This window comes from Galleria mellonella, unplaced genomic scaffold, assembly GCF_026898425.1.
Source record: "Galleria mellonella isolate WM207_F2 unplaced genomic scaffold, CSIRO_AGI_GalMel_v1 utg38, whole genome shotgun sequence".
Lineage (NCBI taxonomy): Eukaryota > Metazoa > Arthropoda > Insecta > Lepidoptera > Pyralidae > Galleria > Galleria mellonella.
The window spans coordinates 5,549,757-5,574,851 of record NW_026442090.1 but is presented as its reverse complement, the minus strand read 5'-3'; the positions used below and the strand labels follow the sequence as shown (position 1 = coordinate 5,574,851).

The 25,095-nt window shown below is 36.4% G+C and overlaps 2 protein-coding genes and 1 long non-coding RNA gene across 4 annotated transcripts; 1 reads left to right on the top strand and 2 right to left on the bottom strand.

Moving 5' to 3' along the window:
- Positions 1-1,944: 1,944 nt before the first annotated feature.
- On the bottom strand, positions 1,945-17,608 carry LOC113522456 (ras-like GTP-binding protein RhoL). The gene is made up of 5 exons (XM_026908137.3): positions 17,250-17,608; positions 5,422-5,536; positions 4,724-4,841; positions 4,209-4,287; positions 1,945-2,632 (listed from the first exon to the last, which is right to left on the bottom strand). The coding sequence occupies exons 1-5, from the start codon at positions 17,363-17,365 to the stop codon at positions 2,509-2,511; spliced, it is 552 nt and encodes a 183-aa protein (XP_026763938.1). The 5' UTR covers positions 17,366-17,608; the 3' UTR covers positions 1,945-2,508.
- On the bottom strand, positions 17,434-22,668 carry LOC113523013 (uncharacterized). Of its 2 annotated transcripts, XM_052897947.1 has the most exons (5): positions 22,585-22,668; positions 22,436-22,472; positions 21,779-21,976; positions 20,637-20,880; positions 17,434-18,810 (listed from the first exon to the last, which is right to left on the bottom strand). In XM_052897947.1, the coding sequence occupies exons 1-5, from the start codon at positions 22,647-22,649 to the stop codon at positions 18,617-18,619; spliced, it is 738 nt and encodes a 245-aa protein (XP_052753907.1). In that variant the 5' UTR covers positions 22,650-22,668; the 3' UTR covers positions 17,434-18,616. The 2 variants fall into 2 exon arrangements, with proteins under 2 accessions (XP_052753907.1, XP_026764676.3); XM_026908875.3 differs by lacking the exons at positions 22,436-22,472; positions 22,585-22,668 and adding an exon at positions 22,059-22,388.
- Positions 22,669-22,722: 54 nt separating this feature from the next.
- On the top strand, positions 22,723-24,763 carry LOC128201315 (uncharacterized). Its single transcript, XR_008253191.1, has 3 exons — positions 22,723-22,988; positions 23,145-23,384; positions 23,482-24,763. It is a non-coding gene; the product is annotated as an uncharacterized LOC128201315 (long non-coding RNA).
- Positions 24,764-25,095: the final 332 nt, after the last annotated feature.

The window sequence follows — 25,095 nt, the reverse complement described above, 5'->3', positions numbered from 1 at the left end:
CCCATCTTATTAAATACCTACTTGTTTTTTTTTTATGAATGATAATAAAATAGTAGTCCCGGCTGCGATATATGCCGGCGAGGTATCAGTGAGGGATAATAGGTGAAATGAAAAAGCAGGTCCTGCGCAGGGGAGGGGTCCTATTGCTAGGAATATAACCTGTCAGGTTGACTTTCACGTGGTTTCCCCTGGAAACCATCGTGCCGAATTCCTAATGTATTTATTATGATAGGCTAAGGGACCTGCCTTTTCATTTCATCTATGATCCCTCACTGATGCCGGCGTATACCGTTATTGAAGGCGGGTTTACCACTCCATTGTTTTTGATTAAACAAAAACCCCGCTTGCGTTATCAGTATACACTGATGGGGCACTAGTGAGAAATGGCAAGTGAGGATGAAGTTGGTCAGTTGGCTCATCATGACGAATTCAACAATAAATCAATTACGATATTGTCCATGGTGAACCGCGTGGGGGATAACCCCCATTACAATTCCTTCTCCCCCACACAGTTATGTTAGCACAGCTGCTACTGGGAGGAGGGGATTATTAATAATTAACAGCAATGGTTCAATTGTGGAAAAGGTATTGTTAATAATAGAGTCTAACAGCCTTATTGCTAGCAGTATATCCTATCAGGTCGACCTGTACACAGTTCCTCCTGGAAACAAGGAGAAACTGCGTTAATTTTTAACCGAGTCAGGCTAGTTTTTGTCGAATTCGTTACAATAGATCAATTATCCTGCTTTCATCCTCATCTATCATGTGTCACTGGTGCCCCGCCAATGCATATCGATAACGCAGGCGGGGTTACCAATTTCACTTTCACCTATAAAACTACCTTATTTAATTTTACGCCTAGCGTTTTAAAAAGGAGTATATTTACTCTCTGACACGTCTTTGTAAAGCTTCGCTAGGATTCTAGGACAGGCAGCAGACAATTCTGCGTTGGGCATACGCGTTGGCCTCTGTCTATTTAAATAGTAAAAAATAAAACAAATGCATCTATCAATACAAGCCGATAGTTGTACTGCATCGTTCGGTGTAAAATACAATAGGTACGTTTATGTTTAGAACTTTCGAGAAAAATATCGGTCCTAACATATTACGAGGGGGGAAAGGGATTGTAAGTAATGGAGACTAAAAATCCCATTGCTACCAATATACCCAATCAGATCGACCTCCTCGTGATTCCACCTGGAATCTATCATGGTTAATTCCTGATGAATTCATCATGATGGGCTAACTGGCCTGTTTTCATTCTCATCGATCACCCTTTACTGGTGCTCCGCCAACGTATCCCGTTAGCGCAGGCGGGGTTACCATTCCATTTTCACCCATAAAAAAAAAACATATTATTTACTACGTTAGGGGAGAAGGAACTGTTAATAATGAGAAGGTTAGTCCCAATTACTAATAATGTACCTTGTTAGGTCGACTTCCAAGCGGTCTCTCCTGGAAACCATCGTGGTTAATCGTTATGGAATGTATCACGGTGTGCTAACTGACCTTCATTCACCCTCACATATCATCTCTCACTGGTGCCCTGCCAGCAGCGTATACCGATAACATAGCCAGGATTCATCATAATTATTCTCTCAGCCATTATTTGTTCACTGCCGAACATAGGCCTCCTCCAAAGGCTATCATAAGTAACGGTTCTGATTTACCTGCATCCACTGACGCCCTGCATTCCTTTTGAAGTTATTGCTCCATCTTATAGAGAGGTCGTCTGCAGTTAAGGGCGTACTCAGTTTCTGGCTAGGAGGGAAGTGGGGGGGGGGGGGGGCTTTAGGTCCATGTCGTCACATTTAGACACAAACAGTACCATGGCTATTACAGAATATATTATTATGCCCATATTACCCGTCATGTGTTGCTAATCTTGAGGACCATAATGCTATACCTCCGTATATATTAAATTTTTTTTTAATTAAAATAAAGTTGCACAGTTTTAAATGCTTTTTATTTTTGGTTGAATCACTTAACTATATTCATTTTACAAATTAAGAAACACCTATTACATTAAATAATACTTATACATGTTATAAATAATAATTTTAATATATTATTATATTGTATGAAACAAATGATCAGGCCGATTCCTCTTCTACATAATAATCTGATATCCATTTTTAATCACAGTGATACCAGTCTAAAAATCTTGTGATACCATAAGTACCTATTTAGATTGGTGAAATAAACATTTCAGTAGTAGGTGTTACTGAAATGTGCATTTTACCTAACGTAATATAATATATAATAATACTTCAGTATATAGAAATAGATACAACTAATGTGACTTAATTCTTTGGAAGCATTGTTCATTTCATTTTCTGGATCTAAATCGTCGATATCTTGTTAGGGTGAAGACAGATATGAAGGCAGTGAAGTGGCTTCGTACGTGTACCCTTATGTTCCTCACCTGTATCATTATGAATGATACATACGGGTGTCCTAATCACGACATCTTTAAAATTCGTAGGTGCTAATCCAAGGTACATTTCTTTAGAGGTATTGACAGGTACGTTTTGTAACAGGCTTTTTGCGGAGCGCAGCGCGTACGGCTTCCTCAAACACCTCATTCATATTAACACGTTCTAAGGCTGAACACTCCACTAATTGAACAGCGCTGAAACAATTAATAAAAAAAAAATATTTATAGGTAGGAAAGAAATTAAAATACAGTAGGTGTAAAAACTGTAACAAGTGGAAGGTCGGAACAGAATGCGCCGACTCTTGTGTAAATCCTCGTAGTAATCCTACAATGGGGTCGATTCTGAATCGCCTATCTTCTCTCAACCTATCTCTTAACTTATGTAATATTATAATTTTAATGTTTCGTTAAATTACTGTTTTCTGGATCATCATAAACTGATTTATAATTTTGATTTAAATATATTATAAATTTACCTCATATTACTCTTTAGAATTTTTACTATACCAATTTTATATCACTGCGAATTCCCTTCGCTTTGATATAAAATTAAATATTGAAATATTAATTTTGGAGATAGGTTTAAAGAAATAGTACCACAGCATCGACACCAATGTATTCTTAAAGAGCCCAAACTAGAAGGGACAACACTCAAGTGGAAATACCAAAAGCAGAAACACAGGTAAGATAGCAGGTCTCTCCTCCATTCTTTCTCCAGAATTTGTCTCGGATTTGAGTACTTTTAGGATTTTTACGGACAAGTCGTCTGATTCAGTACGAATAAGCGAGGTTTCATAGGATTTCATGTAACGAATTAAAAATTCTACTTTTTAGGCGCATTCAGCTCTCATCAGATATAAATTATATATTTCAATTACTCCCAATATATATTTATATAGATACCTATATGTATTTAATGTAATATCATATGCAAATAGATACTTGTATTTATTATTAATAAGTCTATTCTATAGCGTCTATGTCTAAAATGTAACTGTAATATCAAAATTATTAAAACTTTATTATTTATTTAATATTACAGTTATTATATTTAAAAAATGCATAAGACATTTTAAATATACCTATAGACGCGAATACAACTCATTATAATTTCACGGTTTAGGGAATAGTACTTTATAATTGACCTCATAATGTAGTCATTATACTATTTTTATACCATATTTTAAACGGTTTTAACAAATTTATTATTTATTAGCGTATCAGAAGTGTGCGGCGTTATCACATACGATAAGGGTTGATAATAACTGTCGGCGTTTGCGCACGATAACTCGCTCCCTAACAAATTTTCACTTTTAATATTTTTTTAAACAAATGTAAATGTACAATACACACTCTATATAACGGTTTGTGTACAGTTATATTATTTTAATTGCCGAAAAAGAAGATATTATTTATATAATTACCAAGTTTGTTATTAAAAAAAAGGTCAACAGTGGCAATAATATATATATATATATATATATATATATATATATATATATATATATATATATATATATATATATATATATATATATATATATATATATATATATTATGATATTCAGTGATTATAAATCTGTCAGGCTTCATCGTGATGAAACTATACAATGATTATGAATGATCGTTACGTTACAAAGAGTTATAAAATAATGGAAACACCTTGCGTCAGAAGTACAATGAATTTTTTTTTTATTTATATGAAGTATCCCGTGTAAATTCAATTAGTTAGGAGCCACGGGTACCATGTAATAATAAAATTATAACTTACCGTATTTTCTTTTTTAATTTCTTTCCTTCCTGATGTGTAATTATTGCTTTATCTGTCGACCTTAAGTCAACTTTTGTGGCTGAAACACACAAATATAAATTATATAAAAACACGGTAAATTACTGGGTAATTATTTGTCACAATAATAATTGGATTAATTTACCTACACATAATAAGGAAAACGTTTATTTTTTGTATTGGATATGGAAGGTTTGCGTGATCATTTAGTGAAACTTAGGAACAGATCTATTTAATAAATAAGTGTTATTATTTATTTATTGTTTTTCCATTCAATTTGTTAATGCCTAGATATTTTATAGTAAATACAATAGAGCCTACACATTTTTTAAAAGCCAATATTAAGTCAGCAACTCAATTGGTGTTGCTCATATTTCTGGTATTTGTAGTAAAATGAAACCCTGTAATGTCGATGGTGCTATAGAAAAGATCTCAGGAATTGCCATTACCAGTACGATAATAGGTAATTCTATGAATTTTATTAAAGAATTACTCACCTACTAATACAATGGGAACAGACGAACTGAAATGCTTCAACTCCGGGTACCACTTGTGCACGACGTTGTCGTATGAGGAGCGATTGTTTACCGAGTAACATACTAGGAAGCAACTCGTCTGTAATGCATAATTAATGTTTAATCAATGCTTTATTGTGTTCTTTATAACAATAGATAAAGTATGTATGTGCGAATATGTATTAATTTATTCAGAGTATTTACAGAAAGATTTTTCAATTTAACAACTAATATATAGAGATAAACGATGTATTTTAAAATATTAAATTAACTAAACGATGTATGTTCTTCAATTGATATGAAAAGTAGTTACTAAATACTGTTCAAAAATTATCAAAATTAAGTTTACTTGATTAAAGAATATTTATTTCCGTTTAAATTAAAATTTTTAATCGTAAGTACACAATTTTGAAGCCATGATAAAGACCACTAAGTGTTATAGTACATTATATGTACAATTTATGTTGTTCTCTACACAAGTAAATTGTATATACGAGTGACTACTTTACTGTGCCTCTCCAGATAAGGGAGGTTTCATTAGCAATTAGTAAATAAAAATGCCAATAAAACCTCCCCATATCTGCTTATGAATGAATGAATGTTGTTGTTTGAAAGATAAAATATTTTGTTGGAACTTCCGGACTCACACGTCTCTTGTGATCACTAAGTACGAAACTTACGTTGTTGTATGAGAGTGGCCTTAGTCTTTCGTAATCTTCTTGACCAGCTGTGTCCCATAGCGCCAATTCTACTTCTTCGCCATCTACCGTGATGTTACCGAGATAGTTGTCAAACCTGTTAAATTTTATTTAAACAGGTTAAAATTGTTACATCCATTAATAATGTACTGAATTGACTTTAAAATTGATTGTAATATTTTTTGAATGGAATTAATTATCCTTTTAAGCAGTTTGTTTTCTACCTAAACTACCTGGAGGGAAAGGGATTGTTAATAATGGGGTCTAATAGCCCCATTACTAGCAATATACCCTCTCAGGTCGACCTCCACGTGGTTCCCCCTAGAAACCATCATGTTTAATTCTTGTCGAATTTATTATGATAGGCCAACTGACGTGCATTCATTCTCACCTATCATCTTCCACTGGTGCTTCGTTGGTGCATATCGATAGCACGAGCGAGGTTACGATTCCATTTTCACCCATTAAAAACCTAAACTACCTAGAAATCTTCTAAACGATGTCTATATTTACGAAATATAAGCGACCGTATTAAGAGCAATGGAAGCAAAAATGTACATAATATTTTTTAAATACGTGTCTGTCTGTAAGTGCCAGTATCATGCAAAAAGTACTACACTAAATCGAATGCAGTTTTATTTGTTCCTGAAAGTGGAACTTAAAATCTGGTGTAAATTTAATCTTTATACACCATTTAATTATACTTTTTTTTCTTATACAACAAAGCAGCATTTTAAAATCCATGCATACGTAGTCGCGGTACTACTTATTTGTAATACACGAGTACGTATTTATAAGATTTTTTGAAAAAACAAAAATGGAATGGTTTTGCCATCTATGATTTTAATATAGCGTGGACTTAGAGTAAGGTGGATGAAAATAAGGATGAAATTAGGGGGGCCCTTTAGTATCAATTCTTTTCTACTCATATAAGATAGTTGGGGATCCTTTGGTATGATAAAACAATTTAATAGTCAACCTATAGTAAAAAATGGAAAAGGTATACTAAATATTCCGCCACTCGATGGTATACCTATATTCTTAATATCGAATGTAATTTTCCCAAAAACAAAGCCCGAAAAATATATATACAAAATAAAAGGCTAAAAATGTTTCATATTTCGTCCAGTATTCCTTAAAAACAGCCTTTAACTTTTTCAGTCATTTAAAAAGGTAAAAATTAATGGAGAATGTTTCCATTTTAGTTTCCAGGTCACACAAAAATTTTGTGTGACCCTACGTCACAAGATATATTTTATACTTCTAAACTGATTTTATTAATTCTTTTTGCAATTGTTATGATAGATTTTGTTACGACCAATATGCCTTTTTAAACTGAACTGACTGAAAAAAAAATATACCTTATTACTACACTAAAGTGTACATTCACATTAAAATTTAATTCGGTTCAGTATTCATCAGTCACAGGAAGTCGTGAAAACAATTAAGTACTTTAATATTGAATTACTACTCTATGTGTATGCAGTCATTGACTGTGTCACATAATGCATGAAATGAAACAATAATTTATACCTAGATATATTTGCCAGTAATATAGAGATGGCAAGGAAGTAGGACAAGCAGTAGGCGTACGTCTAGTTCCAAGGAGGAAACGGCAACGCCCGTAACCGTTCACGAGTTGACAATACAACAATACCGCGACATATTTGACTTTATAAATAGTGCAGCTCGCAATGCCCAGCGGGTACCTGTCCAATATTAGAATCGACCACCAGCCGCAAACACTGCAATAATTAGAAATTCAATGTTACTAATTAAGTACCCTACAAAGAGCATCGTGCATTACCCTACTTACTCTGACTCCGAGGGCATATTGATCATACTTAGCAGATACCAAAACCTCTTCTCACCAAATCTCCGATAATAGTAAACACCGATAGCAAACGCTTGACAGAGCAAGAAGTAATCTCCGTCAAAGTGGATTCGTATACCAATTTTCATTCAAATTCGCTTTGATTTACTATTAATTTGGAAAATTATGTCACATAATAACTTGTCATCCTGTATGGTCATATATATGATTAAAATTAATAAGAGCCGCATGATTACACCGATCACTTAGACTTTGCAATTCTGGGGGCCCAACCAAACTACAACTAATTCCAAAAAGTTCGTGTCCTAAATCAGCCTGTTCGAGAATCGATCCTGAGACCTCATTTGCCCGCTATTGTGCTACTCTGGCGCTACGGAGATCATCAAATGTCGTCGATACATGAAAGAAAAATAAACGTAGCCGAGAAATTAGATGTAACAATCTTAGAATAAGTATATACCTACAACGAGGTCTGAAAGTTACACGGGTAACAGAAAAATTAGAAGTAACTGATTATATCATGGTGTTATAATCATATGCAGGTTATGCAGAGAAATAGAAATCATATTTGACTGAATTTTGTAAAGAATCAACAATTCGTTAAGTAATCTAATTTTATCGTCACTTATTATTCCTATAGATACATACCACAACAGTTGCGGGCTCATCTATTAGTACATTACAACCTAAGATTATATTACCTTAGTTATAATGTAGTGATTCCTTACTGTATGGCACTGTATTAAACTATATCAATTGCAGAGAGATTATTAAAATCAGATTGAAAACGCAATAGCCTAACCTTAGATTATATAGACAGAGCATGAAGTCTCAAAAACGTGTCAACTTTTCATCAGCTAATTCTCAAATTAGTTGACTCGTTTTTTATTACCACTGTTTTATAAACTTACGCATACAATGTATCTTGACGTATTATTTAACAAATAAAATGAGTGAAAAGAATGAGAAATTAAATGAAAATAAATATAGAAGTTATAAAAGAATTTTAGAGGCGGGCCTGTGTTTCTGCTTCTAGAGTATAATGTCAGAAGTACAGATACAGGCCTACCCTACTTCCTCCTTCAGAGGGGGTGGGGGGGCGTGGTCTTGAGGGAGAGCGCAGAAGTCGTGTAGATCCTCAAGGCAAGTGCGGTAGACTAGCCTTCACGAGGTTGCCGCCTTGTTATTGGTCTAGTTCCTTAAGAAATAGACGTAACTAAAACTGCCGTGCGTCCAATGCAGGGATGGAGAGGTCATGTCCTTGCGTGTTCATCATCAAACAAGACTGATGGTGGATAGTAATGACCTCCCGCGTGTTTGTGCCGTGCGCGGAGACCCGTACGGAGGGATGAAGGAGTCCTGGAGATTGAGTGCAGCAGTGTGCCGGCGGTAGTTGTACGCTGCTCACAACACATCTCTTCGGTCTGGATTTCCTCTCAAACGGGCGGTCGTGGAGTAGCTAACCACGATCAATCGGCTGCGACATCCCATAAGCGGGTTGTTAAGCGAGGATCGGCGATTTGGGGAGGGGTAGTCGGCGCGGCACGGCGTCTCGAGGTAGAGCCTATGGTATTGTCTCGTGCCGTAGGTGCGCTCTTGATGCTTTGCTGCGTGCAGATTCACCTTCTTCTCAAGTTGCTGAGCCTATACCAAGGGAGTAACTCTGGCGATCATTCGTAGAACGAATGACGTCCCCGACGTGAGGGCTCCGTGGCGGGTGGAGAGCTCCTGAGGTGAATAAAACCAAACAACCTCATGGACAATGAGACAAATAACGAAACAACAAAACCAACATCACAGGCTGCGTCATTGGATGCGCCTGAACATCAATTACCAAAGGCTGCGTCGTCGGATGCGCCTAAACATTCAGAACAAAGGGTTGCGTCTCAGGATGCGCTTAAGCGACAACCGCTCAAGGCTGCGTCCTCCGATGCCCCTAAGTCTAAAAATGCAAATGATGCGCCGAAGAAGGCTGCGTCCAAGGATACGATGAGGAAGGTAGCGGTACGGAATGCGCCAACCCAGGCAGCGTCCCGAGATGCACCACCCACGTCGTTGTCCAAGGATGCGCCGTGCAAGGCAACTCCCTCTACCCGACCAAGGACGGCTACTACAACGGTGGAACCAAGGAAAGACGCACTCCGAGATGCGCCAATTAAGGCTGCGTCAAAGGAAGCGTCCTCCAAGGAAAACCAGTGGTGCTGACCGAGGCTGTGGCGGAGGGTTTGTCTTCAAAGGCTGCGTCAGATGCAGAAATAGACTATCCAACGATGGATATGTCATCCCTTAAGGATGCCATACAATCACCATCAGACTCAACCTGGAAAACAATAACAAAACCAATGTCGGCCTCTAAGAAGCGGCGCCTTAAAGCCAAAGCGAAGGCAGCGGCACAACGTGCATTGGCAGCAGATGCTGCGAGGCAGATCGCGGGACCGGGTTCTCGCCCAGTGGAAACCAAACCAGTAGGAGAGGTAACATTGGGCGGGCCCTCGGCACCTGCGTCTGTCGGTGCGAGTGCTACGCCTTCCACAGGCATACGCAAGCGCAGCATGAAACCAAGAGGTCGAAAGAAATCAGGTAATAATCAACAAAAACCAGAGCCGAGGGCGCAGAAGCGTGCACGTCCAGAGGATTCTGTAACACCGACTGGGGTTGGTAAAAAACCCAAAACCAACAAACCCCGAACGGTGAGAGGAACCGCTGCGTCGTACGCTGAAGCGGCCGCAACCTTCATCGCTAACGAGCTCTGCGTTGCTGTTATGATGGAACCCTTCTCTGACATGACGCAAGAGCAAGCTGAAGGTATTCGGCAAGAAATAGAAGGCAAGCTTCGGGATGAGCTCATGGCGGAACCGGATGCTTCCCTTGAAACTGAACCAAACGATATAAGGTTCCGAGGCCGAGCACATTATGCGGATGGCGTCCTCAAAACCTGGTGCGAGGATGCTTTCACGCTAGCCTGGCTTAATCGGACCGTTCAAAACATGGCCTCACCGGTAGCTAATTCAAAATTGGTTGTCAGGCCACAATCAGCTATCCCAAAGAAAGTACCGTGTCTGCTATTCGTACCGGGTCATACTGGCGATTCAGCTGCACTACGGAAGCTTTTGGCGCGGCAGAACCGCAACTTGAACATTAACTCCTGGACACTGACACACGAGAGGGCCAGATCGGATCCCCCAGGAACCTGTCTGTTCTTCCGGGTGCCGGAAACGGATGCTAATCTGTTAAAGGCCCAGGACAGAAGATTATATTACCTCATGGGGAACATTTATATTCGGTTTCTGGATAAAGATGCTTCCCCACAACCCAATACAAACCCCACGCAACAACCGGGGGAGGCGCGAACCTTGACGCAGAGCGCGGCACCTAAGCCGACATTGTCGACGAGGGAAGCTGCGACCGTGCCTGGGTACGCGGAACCCCCGATTGCGATGGAAGTGCAAAATCTGCCTTCTCCGAGATCTATCTCGGATGAAGAGTGCTTTCCGGAAGGGGGGGGAGAGAGTGAAACCAGCGATGGTGTCCTCTACTCCTCCCCTCTCCGGGAAGACTAAAATCATACAGATCAACCTCCAGCACAGCCAAACTGCAACGGCTTCCTTACGCAGAGTGCTGGAAAACAACACACAGACCATATCACTGATCCAAGAGCCGTGGATCAGGAAAAACAGGATATGTGGTCTTGGCAACAGCGGAGGAAAACTTCTTCTAGACACCTCCGTAAGTAAACCGAGAACATGTATACTAGTACCGAAACATGTACCAACATTACTAATCAACGAATTCTGTTCAAGGAACCTGACAGCAGTCAGATTAACTAGGACAGAACAGCATCTCCCGGATATTGTCCTTGCCTCCGCATACCTGCCGAGCGACGAGGACATACCAACTCCGGAGCTCAACCTATTGGTCGAGTTTTGTGAGAGGGAGAAGCTGGATCTGGTCATCGCTGCCGACTCCAACGCGCATCATACCCTTTGGGGTAACGGCAAGTGCAATAACAGAGGTGAGGAAATGCTGCATTTTATTTTTAGTAATAACCTTACTCTAATTAACAAAGGTTCTGAACCTACCTTTATAAACGCTCGATCACAAACTATTATAGATTTAACTCTAACGACTGTTGGTATTTCGGAATCTGTTTGTGACTGGCATGTATCCAATGAAATATCATGCTCAGATCATAGATGGATTCGATTCTCCATTAATATGGAGTTACCCAAACCACAGCCTAGACGTATACCTCGAAGGACTGACCAACATAAATTTCTTACACTGGTCATGGAAAAATTTGACAATCAACTGCCACTACTAGACGATTTAGCGGTAACAGATCTGGACGATAGTGCAAACTACATCACGTCCATTTTAACCTCAAGCTATGAACAGTCCTGTGCCCTAACCACACCACAGTATGGGGGAGGCAACACTGGTGGTGTCCAAAATTGGAAAGACACCGTCGTAAGTTAAGGAAATTGTTTAACATAGCCATGAACAAACGGTCACAAGAAGACTGGAATAAATACACAACATCCAAAAAACAATATAAGAAACTCATACGCCAGAGAAAGCAAGAATGCTGGAGGCGTTTTTGTACAAATATAGAAAACAATAACCAGGCGATTAAAGTAAAAGCATGTCTCTCTAATGAGAAAGATCATACAATAGGTTGCCTCAAGAAACCTGATAATAATTATACAAAGAACGACACAGAAACAACCGAATTGCTACTAACCACACATTTTCCAGGATTCCAGACTACTGCGGAGTGGTCATGGGAACCATACAAGGAAAGGGAAACCAGTAGCTCGGACTGGGAAGTAGCAAACAGAGTTATAGATAAAGAAAAACTACTATGGGCAATCAGTACCTTTCTACCATTTAAAGCGGCAGGCCTGGATGGAATATTTCCAGCCCTTCTGAAATGGAGCGGGAGCGTCATAGCTGACTACTTAGTACAGCTGTTCCGAGCGTGCATAGCTCACCGTTACATACCTTTGAAATGGCGTGAGGTAAAAATTATATTTATTCCTAAACCAGGTAGAGGAGATTACACTGTGGCCAAATCCTTTCGACCCATCAGTCTCACCTCGTTCTTTTTGGAAACTTTGGAGAGACTATGTGACAAAGAGATTAGATGTCAAGTCTCCCTGTGCAAACCTTTACATCCTAACCAACATGCTTACAGTGAAGGCAAGTCAACTGAATCAGCACTTCATAACGTAGTATCCCGAATAGGCAATGCATTGCAATCGAAGCAGCCAACCTTAGGTGCATTTATAGACATCGAAGGGGCATTCGACAAAACAAACTTTGCCAGTATAGGTCGGGCACTAGCTACACATGGAGTAGAAATAACACTTAGAGAATGGATACATAACATGCTTAAACAACGAGCTATACAATTTACTGTAAATACTACCACACGAGGAATCGTCGGTAGGGGCTGTCCACAAGGCGGTGTACTGTCACCACTATTGTGGAATATAGTCGTAAATGAGCTCATAATAGAGCTTAACGATAACAGCCTCTACACGGTAGGTTATGCGGATGATATAGCTGTACTTTTAACAGGAAGCTTCGAAGGTACTCTGTGTGATCGCATGAGAGTAGCTTTTGAAATAATTGAGAGATGGTGCGCACAGCATGAACTCTCGGTTAATCCTACAAAAACAGAATTAATCATGTTCACAAATAGAAGAGTTACATGTCCTTACAGACTACCAAAACTCTTCAATACGGAACTGAAACTTAAGGAAGAAGTCAAGTACCTTGGCATAATACTAGACAGTAAATTGCTTTGGAATAAACATCTTGACTACAAACTTAACAAAAGCACAATTGCATTCTACCAGTGCAAAAAGATGCTAGGAAACAAATGGGGTCTTTCGCCAAAAATAACTCTATGGCTGTACAGAGCTGTAATCAGGCCAATGTTGGTCTATGGTGCACTGGTTTGGTGGCCGAGGACAAAACTATCGACCACCGCCGCCAAACTAAAAAGCTTTCAGAGACTGTTTTGCTCTTCTGTCAGCGGCTGCATGAAAACAGCTCCTACAACAGCAATAGAGTTGGCCCTCAACATAACACCCCTAGACCTGCACATACAGCAGGAAGCGGCGTTAGCCGCTATCCGACTAATGCATCTGGATCTATGGGGTAAAAATCACTACAGTCCCCACACTTCTATTCTGAACCAGGCAATCGAATATGAACCTTTGATTGCGGCTCCGTGTGACAGGACTCATAATCATTATATATTTAACAAAAAATACCAAATACAAATTCAAGAAGAGGAAAAGGACCAATCCGGTGTACATGAATTACGCATATACACCGATGGCTCCAAAACCGAGAACGGTTCAGGAGCCGGAGTCTTTTCCTTAGACCTGAATATAAACGTGCACATACCGCTTGGCGTACACAGCTCAATATTCCAATGCGAATGTGTTGCAATAACCGAGGCTGCTGCAGCTGTACATAAGCTAGGAATAAATGGTTTTAGCATTAGATTCTTATCTGACAGCGCAGCAGTACTAAAAGCATTACGAAACAACAAGACAAACAACAAATTGATAATTGAATGCCACCATTCACTGGATAGGATATCTTCCAATAACCGAGTTATCCTCCAATGGATAAGAGGGCACAGTGGATCTTATGGTAACGATGCCGCAGACGAACTGGCTAGAAGAGGCTCAGGAACGAGGGTGGTAGGCCCGTATCCACTTCTTCCTCTTCCGTTCTCGCAATTTCGAATGTGGATTCGTCAAAGATCCGCTGACATACAAAACCAAAGATGGATACAGGCTACTGATTGCAGACAATCAAAATTGGCCGTACCTACGTTGAATCAACGACTATCAAAACGTTTATTACATCTAGATAGAAAAAACCTCAAAATAATGATAGGGACAATAACGGGTCATTGTCCATTAAACAAACATTTATACACAATAGGAGCCACAGACAGCCCTCTATGTCGAGGCTGTTTCGACGCTGAAGAAACGGCTGCTCACGTAATCCTGGAATGTGAGGCTGTGGCCCATCAACGTTTAGAAATCCTCGGAACGGTGAGGTCGCTCCGTGAAGCCTGTGAAGAACCCAGGAAGCTTCTGCGCTTCTGGGCGGAGCTAGGTTGGCTGTACTAGCCACGACTCACACGCACAACGGCCCAAATGGGAGGCTAAGTGCGGAAAACAGAGTCTTTCTTACATTACATTACATTACAAAAGAATCACTCATAATTATTTACCATGCAAAATTGTATGGAGAAGTTGAAACGCTTTTCTCGAGCATTTCTATGGAGACGCTCTATCCATATAATCTATGAGCCTAACATAGACATAAAAAATATAGATAAATTGAAAACCTTTAATAATTTTCACACGATCATCGTTAATGTAATTTATATATTTATCTCTTTATATATTTACAATTTTTCTGTATTCTAATCACGCGGTCTGTTTAACAGATTTTAATCTAACATCCGTTGAGATGTTTTTATATATTAAAGTAGATATGCTGTTCTGACGCATACACTTGACGCATACACTTAGTACAACGTAATTTTTCAATCTAAGGATTTAACATAACTAGAAAAAATCTATTTAAATAAAAAGAAATTTTATATGATTACTATTACTACATACTACTCATTGTAAACACAAACATTTAAGGATAGATGGATTTTGTTACTTTTTCATGCAACTATTGAACGTATTTGAATGAAATTTAGTAAATGGATAAGTTATATCTTAACTTGGCACATAGGACTTTATGTACTGTTGAGCCGCATGATAGAGCTAATTCAACATAGTTACAGTTTGAGTAGCATTGCGCGAGCAGATTTTTTTTCTGCGCGCATGCGGTCGGTGGCAGTGGCTCAAACAAGTCGGTTAACCCCAAAGTGATTAAAGCCAATATTAATTTATAATACTTATAGTACTCAAAATAATAATTATCTTTCATATATATAAAAGTCGTACTACCCAATGCTTAATAATAACAACCCAATTATTAGCATTTACTGTTATTTAACATTACTGCAACTAATTAGTGAACGAATAAATTATGTCAATTTGTATAAGCTTTATTGTTAATTCTTATTCGAAATAAGAAAGCAATTTCAAAAAATATTACAAAATACATAAGTAAGTACTTGGAATTACCAATTGAATGGAATTATTGCAGTCAACTTTGAAAATTATTAGATGTTTCTACCAAATAGAATAAATATCTATGGTTAGTATTATAAAGAAGACATATTAGATTATTGGCTAGTATTCGATAAAGTCAAAAACGTCTTAACCGATTTAAAAAATTCTTACATCTTATTCTTCTTATAGTAAGTTACATTATCAGCGAATAAGATAGGTTTTGTATTATATTTTAACTATCCGTGCGAAGCCAGGGCGGGTCGTTAGTTATTAATATAAATATATCATAAAAGTACAGACACAGATACTTGGTAATAATACTCTACGTAAAGATTTGTGCAATGAACACAGCGTATTCGCTATTAGAATGTGTAACAGTTTAGTACCTATTTAGCCTTGACCTTATAGGTAGTTTCGCTTATCATTTGTACAAATATTATTACGTACGATCAAGTTAAACAGGTACCTATTTGTTGAATGTTTGGGTCATATCATCCGGTCTTTACACACGAACGTCTTCGTCATCTATCTGATCACCAATGCCGCTACTAAACAAGTACATATTTAGTCATGACACCATTGATATATGTATAATTGTTAGTCATCGATAGTATAATAACATTATGTATACGTACTTATTGATTTGGTACATTTATTTGTTGTATTATACCTAAACAATGTAGTTGATGCCCTATATCTGTGCCTATATTATATTCCTCATTTTAATAGTAAATTAGGTGCCTGACTACTCTTCACACATTATGTTGAATTCACACGCCACAGTTTCTCTAACATATAATAATAGTGATTTGTTTATGAAAATTCAATTACTCATTATGCAGCACGGGTGGCAGTTTGATGAGCATATATGTAAAAATAATTCAAATTTCAAAACGATAGCAGTAGTCCCCGAGATAAAACGCTGTGACAGACGAAAAGACGGTTACGGAACCATAAATGTTCTATTGTAATGAACCCTTAAAATTGACATCGTAAATGTGAGGCACTAAAATGTATTCATATATAAGCCGTTAATTGTCCATTGGTAAACATATTGGAAGTTTTTGCCAATAATTGCCATGCTTGGCAGGCGGGTAGACAACCGCAATTAGTTCCCTTACCGCCTCTTACGACACCCACGAGAAAGGCCTGGGTAGTCCATTCTATGCCAGGACCATATTAATGTCAATCATGAATTAAAATTAATTCACGAAATAACGAAATCTTCAAAAAAGGTATGATCTACAAAACGTAATATTAGAATTTACAAAACTAAAAACTACTATGAGTGAACGAAGTAAAATCCCATGAGAAATCGAATGCCCCATAATAGGTACCTACACATTCCATAAGTTACATATAACATTTTTTTTAAATATTACCTAGGTATAATAGTTCGATATTTACTTAAATACACAAAGTAACAAGCGTTTAATATACGTAAAAAGAGCATTAGTTTAAAATAACTACATAGGAACTAAACTTTCTGTCAAGCAAATGTTTATATGTATATTTATTTGAACTATGATTCATTAAAGTAACTCAGTAGGATATTACTTATTATGACTTCATAAAAGGTAAACTGTAAAATCCAGTCGGTACACTCATTGCTCACAATAATGTCTGCACAAATTTACGGAATGTGATATAGTGACGTCATATACCCGCGTAATGATAACGATGTTACACCATTTATCCGCTAACTTTATGGCTCGGACTCACGTAGCGGCTAGCGGACCGCAGTGTCGTGCACCCGCCCTATTGACCTCTCATCAAGCCTCCATAACCAAAAAGACTAGAAAAATACTTACACTGTAGGCACGTATTCTTTGGGAAATTCATTTTTTGTGTACACGTAGAGTAGGCAAGTCTTGCCCACCATACCGTCTCCGACCACTGTTATCTTCAGTGTTTTCTTCGTACCCATAGTGTACGGGACATCCGACAAACTATCACTAACTATTCACTGTAACACTGCAGTCTATTATTTACTAAACCTATTGTTACAGTTGATGCATTTCGCAAACTAAAAATTAATCTTTGAACGAGGAAAAATTTGTTCCCTTGAAGATTGTTATCACTCTGATGTAATAATCTTATCAGACTTGTAGAAACACTCGCGATAGAGCCACGTTTAAAATGGAAACAAAGCGCGGGCGCACACTGTAGCGGTCGAATGCAGAATGATTCAATAGAAGGAAGCGTCGATTGGTTAGTTACGCCAAATGTTGTGGTTGTGGTTTTCGTGGCGTCATAAAATATTGTGCTCACACTGTTCGGCAACTGGTGTTGCTTGTAATTAATTCTAGAGACGTATGCTGCTCAGCCTCGACAACAAATGAGCGACGTCACACGACCGTGTTTACTATTCGACAATCGACACACTGAGAAATAATAGGCACTATTCTGTAATCCAAAGGGACAACACTCGTTAAATTCCAATTTGTGTATAAATGTCGTTATCTTAATTTGCATTTACAAATAATGGGTTCATTTAAAGTCTTATTACCACTAATTACAATATTAAATACAGATAATATAGTCGTGTGTGAATCGTAAAATGATAAACTTACTACGAAGTTGTAAAAAATTCTGTAAACATTTTTAAAAATTTATTCTTTTAATTAATATCAACAATGTTAACAAAACTATATTAATCAATTTATATAAAAAAAAATCTTCTTATCATACTAATTAACGAATTGATGTCAAGTGTCACAAATAATGAGATAATACTGATAATGTTTATTTTTTTTAATATTACTGTACATGCATGCTTACATATCACGTCACAGCCCCCTCCATTGGGCAGGCTGAAACAATGAAAATCTTGACTGCTTCAATTCAAGAGGACTCTACTCTTATAACAAGAATTTATTTATACATTCATTCATCTATAATATTAATTATTAAAATATTAACAAATTATAGAATCACAATTGTTAAGAGATCATAATAATTATAGCAAAACAAATACAGTATACTTTGTTAATAAAGTTAAATTAATTAGTTCTATATAATACAATAAATTATTAATATATGTCAAAGATGCTAAATTTTCATTATCTATCCTTTCCAAGCATTGTAACATTGTAAAGGCCATAATCAGCTTTGGAACTGTTATTAAATATTTGCAATACAATCGAATATTAAAAATCAAAAGTAGAAAAATAATATATTATTTTTTATTGTTTTCTATTTCGAGATTTCCAAATCCACCAAGGAGAATTTCTTCTTTCAAAGCTAATACTTCCTCCAATAATTCCTGGTTGTTAGTCTGAAGTTGTGTTATAACTGCTTGGTGTTTCCTCTCACGCTCCTTCAGATGTAATAAGGTGGAGTCACACACTTCCCCACATGATGCACGAGTACCTATTAAACATAACTTGTGTACATTTGCCCACTAAAAATTTAAAGTATCCCTATTTATGGTAATTAATAAATTTTTAAATGTGACAAAACTAATACCGGACCAACACGGGAGTAAACCCTATCAGTAGTAACATCATTATTCAATTAAATATGGAATTGGTTAAGAATATCGCGATATTGAACATATACACAATCATGTGCATATAGCACAAAAAAAAAACCATCTAACTGAGAACGTACTCTTTGAGCTAAATTTTTGTCTTTAAATTTTTACAAAGAATTTTACACCATCTAAATTTCAAAACTCTCTTCACATTTCGCGTCAGATGTCTCTTCTAAAGCCCACCCGAACACTATTACGGTCTTCTTTGAGCTCAGTTTTTTAGAGAAAAACAAGAAATTCTTACTAATATTATAAATGTGAAAGTGTGTTTGTTACATCTTGGTGCCTTAACGGTTGAACTAATCCTCATGGATATTTAGTACACACGTATAGGTGGTGTTCAAATATTACGGAATGCAATTTTTGAAGTTTAAAACCCCCCATGTCCCCCTCTCTAAACGTTACGAACACCTTAGCGACGATTTTTACCTAAAAATCACAAGACTGACACATAACGACAGCGAAAACAAAATAAAAGGATGCTAACTTTTAACAATAAAAAAAATTGAAAAGAATCCTAAATATGCCAACGTATACACGAACTATGTGAAATGGAGAAAGATATAGGCGGACATTTATCGTGGTTATGCGAATAAAAGCATATATTGCGTACTACAAAGTATATAATGCAGTGCTGTCCTATACGTATTTCGCTTTTGTATGCTACTGACGGGAAAGTGTTTGTTAGTAATAAGGTTTAACAGACTTATTTCTAGCAATGCACTCTATCAGATCGACCTCCATGCAGGTTTTCGTTGGAAAACATCTTGGTCAATTCTTGTGGAATTCATCACGATGGACCAACTGACCCCTGTTTTAATTCTCGCTTATTATCTCTCTCTGATGTCCTATCAGTGTACACCGATATCGCAGGCGGAGGACCATTTCATTTGTACCCATAAAAAAAAAATAGGCTTCCTTTCATAACAACTATCAAAACCAACAACCACCATTTAAGGTACCTACATCTCTCAAAGTTAGTCGACCGCGTTTAAATTCGTTATGCCAGCCAGTGGACAGGTAGAGCTAACATAAATACCATTTGAAGCCTATCAAATGAGTCATCAGTTTTAAATGACACTTGATATGGTAAAAAATCATAGCACGAAATGTCCCCAACAAAGATTCTATTTATAGTAAAACCATCTATATCTACAATACTCCTCAATATAAATAAACAATTTTTTATTTTCATAATAAATTATTTGCCATTATTTTATTTCCTATACTTTAATTACTTAAGTATATTTATTTAAGGGGTACAAAGTATCCTTAATCTATGATAAATGAATGTCTCTACCCAATCATATTTAAATAGGTAAACAAATTCAAATGGAATTTGTTATATAAATAGACTATTTAAAACCAAGAAACTCTTTATCTTTTTCATTAGAAAAGAGCTACAGAATAATAATAAAACAAATAGTAAATATCATTGTACATATGATATGGACCTCTCTTGCTGGTTTCAAACTGAATAGAGCCTATATTTAATTTGGGTACTAGATAACTGAATGGATAAAATCTTTAAATATTTTTTTATAAATAGATTGATAATATGTATTAAAACACCAAAAGCTATACAAGGAGACACACTTATAATTACAATACATTGTGTAGAAAAATTTCAACCATTAAAATAATAGCATAAAAAATTTCTTACCTGATTTACTTCTTAACCTGTCCAACAGTTTCTCATTCTCTTTTTTAAGTTTAGTTATTTCATTACGGAAGCTCTTTTCATTAGCTTCTTTTTGTTTTGTGAGTCTAAGCAATTTTGCTCTTGTTTCCATGAGTGATTGTAATAACTCATCTGAACGATCAGAAACTCTTTGTGCTGTTGCAACACAAGCTCTAGACTCATTCTTTTCTATATTTAGTTTATCTTTAAGTTTGCTTATACTTCCCTGAACATAATATAAATTCATTTATACACAATAATTATTAGCTTTACAATAAATAATTTAAGGAGTATTTTATAACAATGATGCGACTTCAAGTGAAATATATATACATTATTGTTACTAACAAGAGAAGGATTAAAGTTATAAGCACTAAAGTTTTATAACAAAAATTAAAACAATTAGTGAAATTGTTTATAAACCAATCAAAATATTCCATTTTTTTCATGTTTATAGCAAACACTACACAGAAAAAGGAAGTATAGATTGAATCAAACAGACTCAAAATTATATAAAAGTTTAATTTAAAAGATATTTCAAGATTCAAGATTATTTGTAAAACATGAGTATAAATACATACAATTTTAGGAGAGGCAGACATATTTAAATCCTTACTAATATTATAAACAAGAAAGATAATTTGTTAGTTTTTGACACCTATAATATAGTAATAGTATAATAATAGTATCTGAGATAGAGGAAGATTTTCATTTTTGTCAATCAATATATCTCAGACAAAATAAATTATATTAGTTGATAAAACATAGATAAAGCCACAGAATATAACTAATATCTAATGTTAATAAAAAACGATTCCCACAATTTTAATTCATATTAAACTCCACAAAATACCTAAACTTTAATTACTTTTCTTTTAACCATACTTATTATAATGCACATTATAGTCAGTACACACTGACCTTATGGTCAATGGGTACCTTTGGCTATTTTTCAAACATAGATACTGTTAAGTATGTTATAACTTTATTTTAAATTTTATGTCTTTTAAACATTATCTGAGATGCTTTTAATAAGCAAGCAGACATGTAAGTTTTCATAGGCTCTAAGCAAGGAACCTTTAAATGATATGAGTAAAGCGAAATAAAAACATTAAACTACATACTGTTAGTTGTTTATTGTTATTTTCAAAAATGTGATTTTGTTCTTCTAATCTATTAGTCTTTTCCAGTGTGTTTTTATGATAATGTAATAATGCCCATACGGCATTAATCAATTTTATAAGAGCTTCTGGCTCCAATATTCCATTTTCTATATCAATATGAGGCTTGAAATTATAATTAACATTACATAGCCCTAATTCCTGAAAAAAAAAAAAAAACGATTTAAATTAGATCATCAAACAATTGTTATACGTTTATTAATTTATTTATGAAAATACATACTTCACTTAACCCAATTAGACACTCTTTAATATTATTCGGAGTACATGGCTCATAAACTGTTGCTTTTTTATGTTTATAATTTTGTAGAAGTTCTTTTACTTCTTCTTCCAAACATTCAAATTCATTCATCGTAAAAATACGTAAATTTCGTTAACTTCCAATATTAAAAACAAAAGAAATAAAACTTAAGTTTATTTAGAAAACAATTCAAGAATATAACGCTAATTCTATTCAAACACAATTCTGAATTCGAATTGAAAAATTTCGTTATGTATTTTTTTATTGGCTTTGCCTTCACATTTATCCAAAGACACAAAACTTAAGTAAATGTGTGTGTGTGGGTAGTAGATAGGTAACACAGAGCAAGCAATAATTACGTTATAAGAGTTGACAGCGGCCTTACATCCACGATACCTGGAAAATGAAGTGTATATTACCTTCTCAAAGTAACAATTGAAATTACTAAAAAAAAACATATGAAAGTGATTTTTTTTTTTAATAGATGGTAATGAAATGGTAATCCCACCTTTGTGCTTGTATGATTGACGGAATACTACTTTTTGACATATAAAAAGGGTTGCATAGTTTCATAAAAGGATTTTATATATTTAGTGACAAGGGTCTTGTTTTACTACCTACGTAGATAGTTGCAGGTAATTATGTTAATATACAAATAATCACATTGTTAAAAATATCGGCATTACTTATAAGTGTTACGAAAATATTTTTATGTTCTACTTAAAATCGAGAAAGAAAAGAAACAGTGGAAGCCATTATGACTCCGCAAACGGTCAATTAGCAGACTTTATACTTAACTGTAATAAACAACGTCATCAGCAGAGAAGAAATAACTGTCATCTTTTAATGGTAATAAAAGAATGGTAACCATGCCTGCGTTAACCTTGGTGGGGCATCAGTGAGAGATGATAGGTAAGAATGAGAAGGCAGGTCAGTTAGCCCCCACTTGAAATTCAGTACGATTGTTTCCATGTGGGATCACGTGGAGGTCGTTCTGCAAGAATAAATTGCTAGCAATAGAACTAGTAGTTCGTATTAACAATCTTTTCCCTCCCCCTACTGTTTTAGTGATGATGCCAGCAATCAAGGGCCAAGGCACAGAACCCAGCAACCCGGTGGTAGTCGCCCTCGGTGATGAAGCTGGCACAAAAATGATCATCATAAGACTTCCACCTGAGCCCTTTTTTGGAATGTTAAGAAGACCTCTATTAATTCCGAAATTGTTCTGCAAGGCAGAAGGCAACAATACCGTTTTAAGTACGTGGGACACTCAGAAAGTTTTGCGACACTAAAAAAAATGTTCTATAGGTAAATATATTTTTATTACATCTTTTTAAAATACTCTCCGCTAACCTCCATACAAAGTTTCATGCGTCTAAACCAGTTTTCGAAACACTTTTTTCAGTCCGCCGCAGACACCTCGTTTACCTGAGAGCGCATCATTCGACGACGAAATCTGTATCCCTTTGAGCTGATTTTTTATTTTTGGGAATAAGAAGAAGTCACACGGTGCTAGGTCAGGGCTGTAAGGAGGGTGACCCAGGAGTTTGACCGGTGTGCTGTCTAAGAAGTCCCTTGTATTGATTGCGGTGTGGGCGGGCGCATTATCGTGGTGGAGCAGTTAGCCCGCGACCAAACACAGGGCTCCGTGTTTGGTCGCTTGTTGCTCACAACAAAGAAAACTTCTGCCAAGCATTTGGTAGTATACCATTAGGCGTAAATGCTTCTTTGGTTTCGTAAAGGAATTGAAGTAACCAGTCAAATTGAAAAAGGTCGCGATCAAAATCTTCCCTCTGCTTCTGGGTCGCTTTACTTTCGTAGGCGTTGATTCGTTTTGAAACACCCAAACTGTCAATTGGCGCTTTGTTTCTGGATCGTATTGATAAATCCAGGATTCATCACCTGTAACGATGTCGTAAACACGCCGAGACGAGCTTGCTTCAAATTTGTTTATCATATCATGGCACCATTCCACCCTTGCCTGTTTCTGAACATCGGTGTGGTTGTGCGGCATCCAGCGTGAAACTATCCTCCGCACTATGCACGTGTAGAATCTCGTGAAGGCTTCCTGATTCAATCTGCAGTATATGCTGAATCTCTTGGTATGTAATTTGTCTATTGTCTTGGATAAAATTTTTCATTACTAGCACGTTTTCTTCCGTAACAGCCGTCAAAGGGCGACCACTTCTTTCTTCATTCCCCAAAGTTAGTCGACCGCGCTTAAATTCATTATACCAATGATACACGGTTGCCTTAGAAGGGCCTTCATTCATGAATGCCATTTGAAGTCTATCGTACGATTCGTCCGGTTTCAGGCGACACTTAAAAATCGTAAAAAATCATAGCGCGAAAATATTCTCTACGTAAATCCATTTTTCAATGAGACACGGTAATTTTAATTAGCCCGCAAAAAATGTGGAGGGAAGTTTTGTATTTAGAACGTACCTATTTTCATTTATAAGTAAGCATATTTTTAAATAAATTATAATTGGCCAGTCTCACATACATAAAAACTTTTTCTCGCAATACTTTCTGAGTGACCTGGTATTTGCTGACTATATATAAATTAAAATCAACAGCAAATATCAAGCAAATTTTGGCTATCGTCCTATCACAAACTATAAGATACCTACGTAATCAGGGGGCTGGATATATAACCAATCAAATTACACGTATGGTTTAATAAATTTTCTATTACTGATCGCTTTTTAACACATGCGTAACGAAACAAAAACGCAACAAATATATTGCTCTTGGCAAAGCTTGCTTTGCCTTTTTTATTAGAGATTAATAAAATCGTCTGCATGAGCATCTTGGTCCCAACTATTTCTTCCATGTAGCAGCTATGCTTACGTGGTTGTTTCAGTTCGAAAGGTAGAATTATCATCATCATTTCAGCTATTATCTGTCCACTGCTGGACACTGCTCGACCTCTCCCATAGACTGCCATAAGGAACGGTCCTTAGCCACCTGTATCCACTGATTTCCTACAATATTTAATATAATTTGAGGTTACCAT